The sequence below is a fragment of the Ambystoma mexicanum genome, chromosome 6p, assembly GCF_040938575.1.
Source record: "Ambystoma mexicanum isolate Mex_15411 chromosome 6p, UKY_AmexF1_1, whole genome shotgun sequence".
NCBI classification, from domain to species: Eukaryota; Metazoa; Chordata; class Amphibia; order Caudata; family Ambystomatidae; genus Ambystoma; species Ambystoma mexicanum.
Genome location: NC_090935.1, coordinates 803805962 through 803820468, shown reverse-complemented (window position 1 = coordinate 803820468; position 14507 = coordinate 803805962). Strand labels below are relative to the sequence as shown.

Sequence of the window (14507 nt, the reverse complement as noted above, 5' to 3'; positions counted from 1 at the left end):
CAGTGAAGATTATAATGGCATTAGTAAGAGGGCAGGATATGCCCAAAATATGTTGTATGTTAATCAAAACCTTTCCCCAGAATTGGATAATGTTGTATGCTAGACAAAACAATTTCCCTGAATGGGATAGCACGTCATTCATAGATGAGATCTAAAAAAGGTGCCTTTCTGAGCATGCCAGTGACAGCAAGCCTCTATAACTGAGCGGTATATGTTGCGCAGTTTTGGAGGGGTCCAGAATAATTTGTAAAAGGTGTCAAATCGTGTTTGTGTGAGAGAAGCAGATGCACACGACTTGGTTGCATCGGTCCAAATGTTATGCCACTCAACATCAGAGTGTGCTGTATCCCGTGTCCTATACCTACGTCTTCCTTAGGATTACCATTCCCACGGATTTGACGCAAAATTCCCTAATGGACAGTTCTCAAACGTTGAAAGGCGTTAATGCCAGCCACGTTAGGATCAGGCACAACATGGGACTCAATTTATATAAGTCTACCGGATTTCGCCTGACTTCAATATGGCCGTCTTTACAACACAGGGTTACATACACAGACCCGAGTTACAACGATAATCTGATAGCAGACGCAAGTGCTCCGTCTGCCTATTTTAGACCCATTCAGTTGACAAAGACGACAGACTGCTGTAATCACGTCTGCCGTTAGTCTAGCCCCATGATCGGTCTTCCTCGCACCTCCTCTCTTTCACCTTTGCCTCAGTGTCCTTGCTTCATCTCGGATCTCGCCTACAATGCTCCCCGTGGTTCTCTTATGGCACGCCCCCTACTTGGCATCTCGCGGCACGTTGCTCGCTCTCGCGGGACGCGAGGCCTAGGCTCCTGCACTGCCCCCACAGTCCATCGTAGGTCGCAGAGCGCCGCTGTGACGTCACGCACAGGGTTCCGTCGCCAGGTTCGAGGCACGGATTGTCTGTTTCATGGCGGCTACTGCCGGGCGCTGAGAGCTAGCGAGCCGGGGTGAGAAGCGGGTAGATGGACATGTGGTGGGATGGCATGGCATGTGCTGACCAGGCAGACGTTGAAGCGGGTTCTGTACGGGGTAGATAGCAGCAGTACGCACACACTCCTTAATGTGTTAACCAGGGGCTTTGCTGCTGCTGCTTCTCCGACTCCAGTTTGGGAGCGGGAAGGACTCTGCTGTCGGGACCTCTTACCCCTTCGACTGGGGGGCCGCGGCTGTTGAGGGTCATTCGCTACGGGATAGGGTTGAGCCGTCATTGTTTCGGATTTGGAGCCAGAACCGCCAACGAGACAGCCCTAATCTGGTAGTTCTGCCGGCGGTAAGGTGTCAGCCCAATAACCGAGGACAGCTCCATGCTCCTGGATAGTGTACATCTCTGATGTGCTTGGTGGAGACAGACCCTATACAGTTATCATGGTCTGCACATAGGGGAAAGCTCCATTCAGAGTGATCCGCTTCGGCGGAGGGTCCTTATCTGTCACCCAACGCCGCCCTTGAAGTAACAGCGGCTCCCGTTCAAGCATTGTTAGAATTGCGCCGCCTTGGTGCTTCCATGTAGTTCCCCCACCCCGCCACCCTTCAAGCACAGATGGTAAGCTGTGGTACGCACTTTCCTGTCTGAGGGCGAAGGAAGTTATTGTGTCTGCGGCGTCCTGATTAGACCTAGTACATCTCATCTGCTTCTAGGTTTCTGTCAGCCAGTGTTTTGTGGAAAGCAAAAGCCACCGGAAATATATGTGTAAACACAAAACAATAACAGCCCGGTGACGTGGTAAACCAATTTCCCAAAATGATGTAGTTGAAAAGAGAAATATTCGGACTCTTTGTTTACATACTTCAGTATGTACACCAAGACTTAATCCCGTGGAGCGTTGTTTCCAGACAGTGCAGTAAACATCAAACCATAAAATCACCGCATCTGTTATTGTCTGCTGCAACAGAGACCATTCTTTAATCTGGGTACCCTCAGAAGCGTCGACATGTGGCCTTACCCCTGAGATGGTGCAGAATTTCTATCAATTTGCCATTGTATTGCACGTGTACTCATTTCCAATAAAAATCAGTGCGCTATATGCAGAACTGTGAATCACGTGCACACACAATGGCACACGATGTCATCTCTTGACACCTGTCAATATTGCATTGACCTGCATACACTGTTCAGGATACTGTCCCACTTCTCTAAATCCGTTATTCGCACCATGAACGGTTTACCCTTCAAAAGTACTCTTCAAATATATGCTTTAAGTCGTGTGCGAATTACTTCGGGGCATTCTTTCCAACATCGTATCGGTGCTTCGTTGTAAGAGCTATTTACAGCTATAGGTTGTAGTGACTGATAACCTGAATTCTATTTTAATCTGATTGCCATAGTTATGCTCTACAACATGAGTGCTCTGTTTAATTGTTATTTTTCTTATATTTCAGGATACTGGAAGACCCTCTAGATTAACGTTTATAAAGTGAGAATACCGCAGGCAATTGATGTTCATTGGATTATTCATAATTGGGCTCCAAGACTTCTGCCGACTGTGAGGATTTATATATATATATATATCAATCGTCGATAATTAAAGATGAACGGGCACAGTGAGGATGATGCTGCAAACAACAACAGCGGGGGATCGAGGTAGGAATCACGTTTGGTATTTGCTATTCATTGAATTGAACAAAAACTTCCAACAGCGATGCAACGTGGAATTTGTCATGCATAGACTCACCGACACTCATTTTATATTACTATATTTATATTCCAATACATGGTGTTTGGACCCTTTCCTAGTCAGGGGGCACATCAAGCGATCCGTGATTCCACAAACACATCGCCTTACATATAATTTAACTTCAATTCGGATGTTAATGAAAAATATTTTTTTGTGCTTGTAGTTTCATTTGATGCTTGCTGCACAACATTTCCTCTAAACTAGCTAGCTATTTTAGTATGCAATGTAATCGGATTACTAAAATGGGCTATCGCTTGAGCACATAGAAGTTGAAGATGAAACGGGAGAACATTTGATGCTTTTGTCTGGGTGAGGCTGTCTGGATGAGGACACTGTGTAGCGACACCTGTAAGCAAACAACTAGAATATATTTTCAGGCATATTAAATTGAAAGCTGCACTTTACTATCTGCCACTTCAAATTTTATTATGAGCCATTTCTGAAGAAGGCACCTACCTATCCATCCATAAGCTACATACTTGTCCAGAAAGCTTACACACCAAGACATGCGTTAGCTGGTGTTTATCTTCATATAATGCTAACAGGTTGCTAAATATACATTGTGCTTTGGCAGATATACTACACTTAATCTTCCTTCTACCATTACAAATGGAATCATTTCCAGTTCGATAGCAACTAGATACGCTACTGATTGTATACCAAAGCCACATTTGTGTGTTGTTGGTTAGGAATACTTTGGTGTATTTCTAAACAGTGCTCCTGAACACAGTTTGGGTATTTTTACTTTGTAGTCGGAACATCTGTCGGTTGATTTATTTCTTTTAAACAATACTTAGGAAACGGTCATGTACATTGTCTGTCTTGATGTTTTCACTCCTCTCGAAAGCAGGACAAACTTGATATGAAGTGTAGTATAAAACCACTGACTTAAGTAATCTATCTAAAAGGGGAATTTAGTTGTTTGAAAAAATGAACACATGTATGCTATAACTTTTTCACACCTATTTAACTTTATATTACAGTATGTTTATGATCTTGATTTGTACTATTTCTTCAGAAATTGATATCAGTTGGTATTTTGTTTGCTGTACGAGATAGGCTATGAGTCAAGAGTAGTATCTTGAGGATGTGCTGTTTGTTGGTGTTAAGCAGGCCGGAGTCTATTTATTCACATTTATATAGCGCACAGCAGTCTGAAGGCAGAGTGGCGCTTGTCATAAACGCAATGCTTAGTCACAAGGTACAATGCATATTTAGTGGAGAGTGAGGGGACCGGGGGGAGTGGGAAAGAAGGAGGAAGGGTTTTCAATTGAAGTGTGGTTTTTAGCATTTTCCGTAAAACTGTGAGGGAGGTATCAGCTCTGAGAGCAATAGGTAGTGTGTTCCAGAGTTTATGGGCTGTGTGAGGGAAGCCAAGCCCACCTGATTTAGTCCTGTTAATGTGTAGTTGGTTAGAGTAGCAGGTTCTTGTGGGGCGTGTGGCGGTAGTTCTTAAGATGGTTTCTGATAGGTATGAAGGGGCTGAGAGGGTTAAGCACTTGTGTGTGAGGATTTTTAAGGTTATACAATCTCTTATGGGAAGCCAGTGTGCTGCCTGCCTAGCTTGTGTGATGTGGTCTCTTTTGGGAAGGCTTAGGGCAGCTTTAAGAGCATTATTTTGTGTGATTTGGAGTCTGTTTTTTGCCGAAGTGCCAGCTAAGAGGGCATTACAGTAGTCTAGTTTAGCCGCGATGGTGGCTCTGGCTATAGAAAAACTTTTAGGTTTGAACAAGTAGGGTTTTACCACATTTGTACATTTGGTGGTGTGAGTGGAGGCAATGTTGCTGACTTGCCTGATCATAGATAGGGTGGAATCCTTGTAAACCCCTAAGGTCTTTACTGAGTATTATCTATGCAGAAATTACAGTATTGGTTGCCCAGTCTTTAGGCCCGAGAATGATGATCTCATTCTTGTCTGCATTAAAACAAAGGCCATTAGCCGCCATCCAAGCTTGGATGGTGGCGTAAATTTGATGATGGGCTTTGGCGCCTTGGTCATAGAAGCCGGAGAGTGTAGGATATCCCAAGTGCATCCAGTTTGTCAAAGAGCGGTTTGGTGAACAGGTTGTAGAGCATGGGGGCTGTGCAGGATCCCTGGGGGACTCTACAGTGGATAGTGGTGGGAGCTGCACTGGCCTGGCTACCTATCGGAAATGATGTAATCCATGAGGAAGCTGCTTTGGAGAATTTTGCGGCGTGGGAGAGATGTGATGTGAGGATCTTGTGATTCGCAAGATCAAAGGCAGCCAAGAAGTCCAGTAGTAAAAGGAGTGCTGGCTTACGTTTGTCCATGATTTGTGTGATTTGATTTTTAAAGTCTACCAAGGCAGTTTCTGTGCAGTGGCCTTTACGGAATCCCGATTGTCTTTTCCCTAGGATGGAGTTAGATTCAAGGAAGTGTTGAATCTGGTTGTGGGCCGCTTTATCCAAGATTTTTAAGAGGAATGGGGCGGTGGTTATGGGCCGGTAGTTATTGGGCGAGGCAGGGTCTATTGTGTGTGTGTGTGTGTGTGTGTGTGTTATTTTAAAAAGCATTTTTTTAAAAAAACATTTAAATGCTTCTTTGGGGCTAGCCGGGATGGTGCCTGTTTTGAATGAGACATTGATGAAGGCTGTTGAGGGGAAAGGGGGTCAGCACATTCTTTGATATTAGGTGGACAAATGTCACTTTTGCACATAGAGGGTTTGAGGTGTTGTAGGAGGTTGATGACTTCTGGCTCTGTGAAATCACGGAATGAGAATAACAAATCTTTAGAGTTCATGGTGTCGGGGACTGGCTGTGGGGGCAGGTTTTGGTGAGATAAGGTTTTGTAGTACTTCTGAATTTTACTTTGGAGTAGGTCAATTTTGCTGAGTATTGCAGTTTGTATACTTGAACACCAAGCTTCATCTTTAATGACTTCCTCTGGGCTAGTGGGCGGGGAGATGAGTTCATTAAAAATAGCGAACCTTTCTTTGGTTTGGGAGTTAGCTTTAGCGATTCGTGAGTTGAAGGAGTTTGATTTGGCTTAAGTAATGGCTTCCTTGTATTGGGCGGAGATCTGTTTGCCTTGGTTTGGTCACCTGGGTTGGCTTGCCAGTTGTTTAATGCCTCTGGGCTGCTCGTACGAAGAGCCTGTAGTTCCTCAGTGAACCATGAGTTCGAATGTATCGATTTGTTTTTATTTTTTCATTCGATTTGGGCTATGGCGTCAGTAGCTTTAGTGGGGATGTCTGTGTAAATGGCCACCAATTTGTTGGGGTCATTGGAGAAGGGTGGTGAAGTTCCTGGACTTCCAGGTAGGGAGAAAGGTTTTCCTTAAGTTTTTTTTTTTTTGTTAGCTTCTTACCTCAGCCGACGGCACATAGGTGAGGGCTTTTGTTGGTGCAATTGTGGCAATAGTGAATTGGATACAGTTGTGGTAGGACCACGGGTAGGCAACGTTGGAAGTGATGGTGGAAGAGCAGTTATCGGCAACCCAATCCAGGGTGCGACCGTTGGTGTGTGTTGGTCTAGTGACTTTCTGTGTGAACCCTAGGTCGTGAGTTCTTTGGCAAGGGCAGAGGCAGCTTTATCTTTCGGATCGTTGAGACCCAAGTTCGTCACCAAGGAGAATGGTTTTATTGGAGTTTTTGATCTTGTCGCTAAGTAGGTGGATAAGGTGTCCTGGAAATCTGAGGGTAGGCCTGAGGGCAGATATGTAATGTGTATGTTAATGGTGCAGTTAGGGGACATGGGTAATTTGGCAGATATGTCAGCGTTGCCATCCCATGGGCGATTATTTAATCTCTGAGATGGAGCATTTTTAGTGATAAGAGCAACTCCACCTCCTAACCAAAGTGGTCTATCCTGTCTGAGGATGCAGTATCCAGGTGGTAGGGCTAGTGCAATGGCTGGGCCTGATTCCCTCGTGCAGCCAGGTTGCGGTGATGGCCAGTAAGTCAAGGTCATGGTTAGTAAGGAGATAGTGGATTTCAAGGGCGTGAGCGGAGAGGGAGTGAGCGTTTAGTTGCCTGGGTGCTTATGATGGAAAGGTTTTTGATCCCATGTTGGAGTGCAGGTGTTTTCTAAGGCAAAAGCCCAAAGAGGGAAATAACGCCTCAATGAAGGCACTTCAGAAAATGAACACCCTCTAATTTGTCCTTGATTTTAAGTTTGCCAGGTCATATACCTGTCATGGCTGTGTGGGGGGCTTGGCATTTTAGTGTGTGTAGTTTACTTTATTTGATATGCCTACCAGAATTGGGGTGCCCCAAGGCCCTTGTCAGGGATGATTACTTCCTCTCTCAAAGCTTCAACTGTGGATTCTGTCTCCATCAATGCAGTTTTATGCCAACCGCGTTGTGGATGCAGTTTGCCCTGGCGCTAATTTTAGCAACACCTGTTAAACTTTACACGGATACCACATGCAACCATAAATTATTTAGAAAATACATTTTTTTTCACAGAATTTTGTCTCATCAGCTTCACCAAGAAACATAATCAGTTATAGCTAGTTGGAAAGATGAACATGGATCCATTATTTGTACAATTTTGGCAAGCAAATCATAGACTAGGTGAAAAACTACTGTACTCATTTAATTAGGCTATGCATAGTTGATACCATCTTGCATGCATGACAATTACAGCGTCAAAATACCCACAGTAAAAAACAAAATGAATGCGCTATCTGCTCATTGTCATGCAAATGTGCAACACATGCCTTTTGAGGTATTGTAAATTCCAAAAGGTACACAAGGTGATTTGCTAATCGTATTGCTTCAGTTAGCGTAATTTAAAACAAGTATCACAATTATACATGTGGTTAAATGCATATGTGGGAATCGCAAATGATTGGCAGTTGTGTAGTGTCACATGCTTATCGTTGCATGGCACACGTTTTCTTTGAGTCAAAAGTGACTCTGTATAATGGTTTATAACCAAAAACATGCTGGGTGGAAGGTTTTGAATTAACCTGAACCACTGGCACTGCTCTGGGCAACCTTCTGCACCACCGTTTTTTAGCCAGTCTGCACCACTGCAAAAGGGGTCCAACCATATCGGTCAAGTATGGCCACCATTTGGAGCAGCCCAGCCTGAACGGCTATGCCAGGTCCCCTCAACACAGAACGACAAGCAACCACAGACATGTTTCTGCCTTGTGGTCTACATTAATCTAATCGGTCTCTTCTAACCGACTAGCAAGAGCCAAATAGCTCAATGCCATACAGGCTTTAAGAATGATACAAGTGAAAGTTGTCCCATCTTACCCATAACTTTCAAGGGTGCCAGAAGTGTTGCCCCCAGTGGACTCTGCTTTCTCTGTCAAGCTTTTCAATGACCGTTTGACCAAATCCTAGGCCACAATTGCAAAATGTGTCCCGTCTCCATTTTTGTCATGGCCTTCCACCATTTACATTTAGATCAGTTCTCCAAAATCATTCTTTGTTTTAGTGAAGTAAGAGGTTTCGAAATTAACGGGAGCTATTTAGCTCCTGGTTACCATGACACTGTGATGTGTGAGCTATTCGTTTTCTCATTTACTGTGCTGTTTATTATTCTGTTTTATCTCGTAGGCTCTTGAGTTTCACTCGCCCTTTTTGGGCTCTTGTGAGTCACTGTGTCTGTTTATAATTCAATTGGCAAGTAATTTCTACTAGAGTGGGCCACGGTGGAGGTCCTCCAGTAGGAGGCCTCCACATTGAAATGCGTCTTTTATAGATGGGGAAACGATAAGTTGCACAACGCTGTATTTTTACTTTGTTGTAAATAAAAACGGACTTGTTTGGCAGCATTTTTGAGGAATGAGACCTGATGAAGACTCTACTGTTCAGGATTATTTAATCCAATTGAAGTTCTCTGTATTGTGCACATTTCCCGCAACCATCCAAGGCTTGAGGTGTTATAGTTATCATCGGGCTGGGGAAACGTTTGCCTCATACTTGGAAGGCATTTTGCCGCCAACCATACTTGCACATTTTTAATGAATATAATATGTTATTAACTTGCATATTACTCATCGCTGGCTTATGCAAGCAACTGGCTAATTATGTTCAACTTTATCCTCCATAGTTGGTGAAATAATGCATTTATTTGGCTAATTATTTAATGCCTAAGATCATGGAGATGGGCTGTTGATGATCTAAATGTTTCCTGCAAGTGATTTCCTATATGTATTAACTATGTGTGTATCTTGTCTGGGGTACAACCTTTGCACTCCCCAGTAGCCATTGGCTAGTGATAATTAACTCTTGGAGAGTTCGGAATGGTGTACTGTCTGTGTATATACAGAATTTAAGTGGCAAGTAAATTTTGTATGGCTGGTTAGTAGCTTGCAACTTGAAATGTTTCCACCTTGACATTTGGGATTACACCATTAAGGGAAGCAGATCTCAGAACATTGGTATCAGCAATTTTATTTGGGATTGGAATTTGGTCTCCTGTTAAAGAAATTGCCTATTTGGACAAGTGTAAAGTTTTCTCTGGAAAATAAACCGTATGCTCTACTCTGGCAGGCTTACGTTTGAGTTGGGTGTATATTTCCTAGTCTGTATGATGTTGGTACAAGGAAACTTTGCAGAACTGTATCTGACTTGTGGCCTTTTGCATCTAAGAAGTTAAAAAAAAAGATATGCTTGGAGAGGTCAAAGATGTTGGTGAGAATCTTCAATTGATTTTTGGACTCGCTTTCAAAGCGTTTGGTTTTCGTCATGAAAAATGGTAATGCTGTACATAAATTGAATAATGAAAAGTAAAGCGGAATTGGAACTGGATAGTACGACAATAGATGGGGTTTTTCAACAAGGTTTCCCGGCAGAAGTATTGATGTAATACATGGTGCTATTCTAACAACGTGTGGTGTTAATTTGTCAAAAAGCTTCCAGAAACAACTTCAAACACACTAGTTCAAAAAAATTAAACTGGAAAAGTATTATATGGGTATTTTGGCGAAGGAGCTTCAAGGTAAGAAAAAAGTGGGAGGATGTGGTGAGCGGTGGAAACGAGCGGGGAGGGGGAGGTGGGCCTATGAGAGTGGTGCGGAACGCCACAATTTTGGAAAGAAAAAAACATTTTGTAAAAAGGCCGCAAGAAATGACGGGCAAAAATATCGAAATGAATGTGATTTGTAAATCCTTTGAGTATTTCTAATTCTTCTCATTATCTCTTTTTCTTTGTGTGCCAACTTTTCTTAGTTTTGGCACTTCATGAACTTTGAAGAATGTTTTGTGAAGCAAGTCTGTGTGAATTAACTGCCGATATGTGTGCAATCATGGTATCAACACCATTGTGTTGGAAATAGTTGACAATGAGCTTTTTCTGTGTCCTCCGATTGTAATGTTATATATTCAGCTCTTTGTAGCGCATAAGAAGACGCATAATGTGTACCATTTCAATGTTTTCGTTAGTGCATCTGCTGAAAAAAATGTTTGTTGGTGAACTAAATTGCTCTACTTAAAATGGAAAATTAAATGAGGAATTGATAAAGAAGCGGTTCACTGTAAAGATAGTTATGTATGACTGTTTTGAAAGGAACCAGGAAAAAAGGTGGATTTTATGATAATCTGGTTCGTAAAATTTAGTTTGGAGCATAGATTTTGAAGTGGGGATTATTTTACTCCCTAAGCAGTTCCTTCACACCGAGACAGTAATTTTCGGAGGCAACGAAATATGGATTCCAGCAATATCCGTATTTCTTTCCAAATAAAAGTATGCGCTTTCACCATGAATTTCCACTTCTGATCACACGTTAATTTTGGAGCTTCTTCCTGTGACACTGGTTATGTTTTAGTTCTTTAGCAAAGTCAGCTGTTTGAACTGTCGTTTTATGACGAATGCAAAACCGAATTAAATTTCCTTTTAAAATGTGTTCTAATCAGGTAAGTGAAATGGCCCCTCTTGTTCTTATAACTCACATGGTTAAAAAATAAGAATGATGATGATGGTTGTAATAGAACCTCCAAGGATGCAGTGACATTTACAAATTGTACTGCATGGAAAGTAAAATATTAGGACACATCTGTACTTTTTATGGCAGCGACTAGATGTATGCATCTGTAGTGCTGATAATCCTGATATGCCTTAATTGCATTTCAGAAATGCACATTCGAAAGCTGCACCTTTTTTCTTTTTGTGAGCACAGATTTGCTATAAGATAGATGGGGCTGTCAAATGTGTGCAATATTTTTTGTGTACCTCCGGATCCTTCCATTTTATCATTTTATTGTATTTTAAATGTATATATAATTTTTAAGCAGTTGTTTGTGAAACAACAAAAGTTACTAGAGGTGAAATGTATTTGTAGTTCAACAATACATATATTTATAGTGATGAGAACCAAATCCTGTAGCTACAAAAACACGCCTTTTTCCATTCTTTGATCAGAGTACTTGACAGGCAACAGTATCCTCTAAGCAGTTGATTGGACAGTGCCGTTTTACAGGATCTATCACATAATGCTGCGTTTATTTAGTTTGGGAGTAGCAGTTTGATAGCTGTGCTGTCCCGTGTAGCACCCTAGTCTGGTGCAACATTAATTTATATATCATGCGGTCCGTGATATGATAGCCCTGTGGCTATCATCGCGGACCGAATGATGTATGAATTAATGTCGCGCCAGAGGATACTGTTCCCTGTCAAGTACTCTGTTCAAAGAATACAAAGTAGACCCAGAACTAGGTTAGGATACAGGAACAGCGAAGCCCCCACCCTGAGGATGGATCATTAGATACGAAACACGTTGGTCACTTGTATTATCCACTAAAAGGGCTTCCCTGGCTGGAGCTGCTATACAGTACAAACTCCCAAAAAGTCTCCCAAGAGGGAACCGATTTCCGCATGACAAATATATATCCGTTGATTGATACGTAATACAGTAACAAGTGCATGATCATGTGAATGCCTATGCCATGTATTTTAGTGGGTTTATTTATGTCGCTGATCTGGATAACTTTGGAAATGTAATTCCTAGATTTAATTTTTAAAATTAATGGTGATAGGTCAATTAAAAAGAACCATATCCCTGGATACTATTGCAAACACTGCTTTATACTTTCGGTCTATTGAAACATATGCTTGTCATTGAATGATCTACTGAAATTGTTATTGAATAACCATCATACATTGTGTGAACAAATTTCTCCAAGTGAGAGTTATTAATACACACGCGTAATGACATAAAATCCGCCAATGAGGCAAGAACTTAATACTTGAACTGAGGTTCTTTAGAAGTGCATCTGGGCTTGCTGCTTAGCAATATGCAGTTCAGGTTTTGTACAATTTACTAACAGCCATGTAGAAGAGCAAAGCTCAAACATGTGTTGACAGACTACTTTGTTTTTCTAATGATTGTATTAGGCTGAGTACTGTCTTTTTCTTCTTTTTTTTTTCTTCTTCTAATGATGGTACTAATGTAAAATTATTCAATGTATCATGCAATTCTTACAACAATGGGTACATGACTAGATTTCTTAAATGCGAGGTGCATCCCGAGACTTTTGGTGTATTTCAATTCTGAGGGATGCATTCCTGACTCTGAATTGCGACTCAATGCCTTTTACGACTCCTTGCTTGCAAAGCAGATTATTGGTTTATTCCACACCATACGTTTTTAATATAGCATTACATACCACTTTAGGGATAGGGCAGGGCCACTAACGGCAGCCAAGCCCGAGCCAGGTAAGCCAAAGCACAGCATTCCAGCCCTGTGCACCCATGAACACAGTATTCATCACTATTGGCACTCAGAGCCACCATCTGGGGTAATGATGCTTCTTTTTGTTTAAGGGAACCAGGCTTTGGGCAATTCCTGCCTCCCTTAAAAAGAGGTGGTGAGCCGTGAGATGGCACAGGGGTTGAGGTGTGGACTCTAGGGACAGGGTGAAGGCTGGGCAGAGGCACAGTGGGCCAGCAAATGCGGATGGCTACGTGTAGATTCTGCTTGCCTTCTTGGCCTCTGGATTTCTTCTCCAGGTGCTAAATAGTGCAGTCGTAATTGTAGATCAAAGCAAGCTCTGGAGGCTAACCACAGTGTACGGTATTGCAGTCGATTTGTAAGTGTACAGACTGGATGGAACTATTGATAATTACTTTGCATAAACATCTGGTTAGTTTCGTATATTATATCACAGGAAAGAAAATAAGCAGAATGGATGGCTTAGCAGGTACATAACTGGGAAAACTAGGTGTAATATTGTTTGCTGCCATCTCAGTTTTAGGTTAGCTGGTATAAAGGAACATGGTGACAAGATAAAATGTCAAGGAGTTTGATATCAGCTCATGGCTTGGGCACCAGTTGCACATATACATGCAATCAGCAGTACTCATAATTAGGTTTTCCATCAAAATCGTTTGGCCGTATGAGCAGGTACATTTTCAAAAGTGTTCACTCGCCAATACATCTCTCTCCCCCCCCCCCCCAACAAAATGAAGTTTAGTTGACACTATGAGCTTTAGATACACTAACCTAAACATGTAGACAATGCAGTGTTTGCCTCACCAATACTGTAGGTATGCATTATGTAACTTTTAGGATTGGAATTGCAGGACTGTCTTAAAACAAATATAAACGTTAATACATACTGGTCAATGCAAAACAGAATATAGTTGGCTTTATAAAAGTATCAGATTACCTCTGGTTTGCAATTATTTGAAACTTGTTTTCTTGCCTAGCACTGAAGAAGAAAATGGAGCTGGTGTAGTGTATATGTTCAAATGATAGTTTCAAGTAGCACTGCAGAAAAGCCCCAAGGCACCTTGAGTTACATACGCTGTACAAAGAATCTGAATGACCTCGGAGAACTGTGCTCACTACTTTAGCTGAAACCGCATATTACAATCCAAAATAGCCTTGACTAATTTTTTTTAAAAAAAGTATTTTATTGGCATTTAACAAGCAGTATCATAGCAAACAAAAAACAATTAACTAACACACTCTTCGTAGTGCAATAAATTCTTCTCGTCGATATAGGCGAGGGGTGGGGCTAATGTCCAGTATTCCAAAAGTCACAAGGGGTGAAGTTTCAAAAGTGTTAATTCTTGAGATAGATCTCAGCCAAATCGCTGATAGGGGGCATGTACTCAGGGGGGTTTATGGTCAGCAGCGTAATGTATGTCACGCAGCAGGGCCTTCCATGATTCTAGGGTGTCGTTTGGCATTATCACCGCTTGAGTTGGTTCCATCCTGCCAGGCTCTACTCTCAGCTTCTGTCCACCTTTCCAGGTCTTTAAGCCATCGTGTATGCCTCGGGCCCCCTGGTGATTTCCATGCCATCGCTATGGATCGTTTTGCAAGGATGCAGGCTAGGTCCATTAGTTTGACCAGGTGTTTGTATTTGGTCAGTCTGGGATGAGCTCCCAACAAGCATTCCTTTGGGTTCCATTAGTATCTCGTAAGCCCCGCATTTGTGCAGGTGCTTTTCACCATGGACCAAAATTTCGCCGTTTTGGTGCAAGTCCAGAACATGTGGATCATGTCAGCATTGTCATTTCCGCACCAGGGGCACTCTGGGGATGCTTCTTTGTTAAAGGTGGCGACTCTTAATGGGGTCATGTAAGTTCTATATAGAAGGTTTAGTTGGACTTGTTTGAATCTAGTGTTTCTTGACACCTCTTTGGGGTATAGTAGTATTCGCTCCCATTCACTGTCGGATAATGTGATTTCCAATTCGGCCTCCCATTTTTGCCTCAGCGTTGCACTTTTCGGATTGGGTCTATCGTTCAATTTAGTGTATAAGCGGGAGATCAGTTTCCAGCCATCTGCTAGGTCATACATCTCTTGGAGGAGGGGGTCTGGAGCGTGTTCTTCTGGCCAGACTGGCCATTGCGAATTGGCCGTCTTCTTAAGGC

At 42.3% G+C, this 14507-nt stretch overlaps 1 protein-coding gene across 1 annotated transcript in view; it reads left to right on the top strand.

Annotated features, from left to right (window-relative positions):
- Positions 1-725: 725 nt before the first annotated feature.
- Positions 726-14507, top strand: part of CHD1 (chromodomain helicase DNA binding protein 1) — a 2212767-nt gene continuing 2198985 nt past the window's right edge. Inside the window, exons 1-2 of the mRNA XM_069625454.1 lie at positions 726-976; positions 2409-2610. Coding sequence (XP_069481555.1) covers positions 2558-2610 — 53 coding nt within the window. The 5' untranslated portion in view covers positions 726-976; positions 2409-2557. The remainder of the gene's footprint in view (positions 977-2408; positions 2611-14507) is intronic.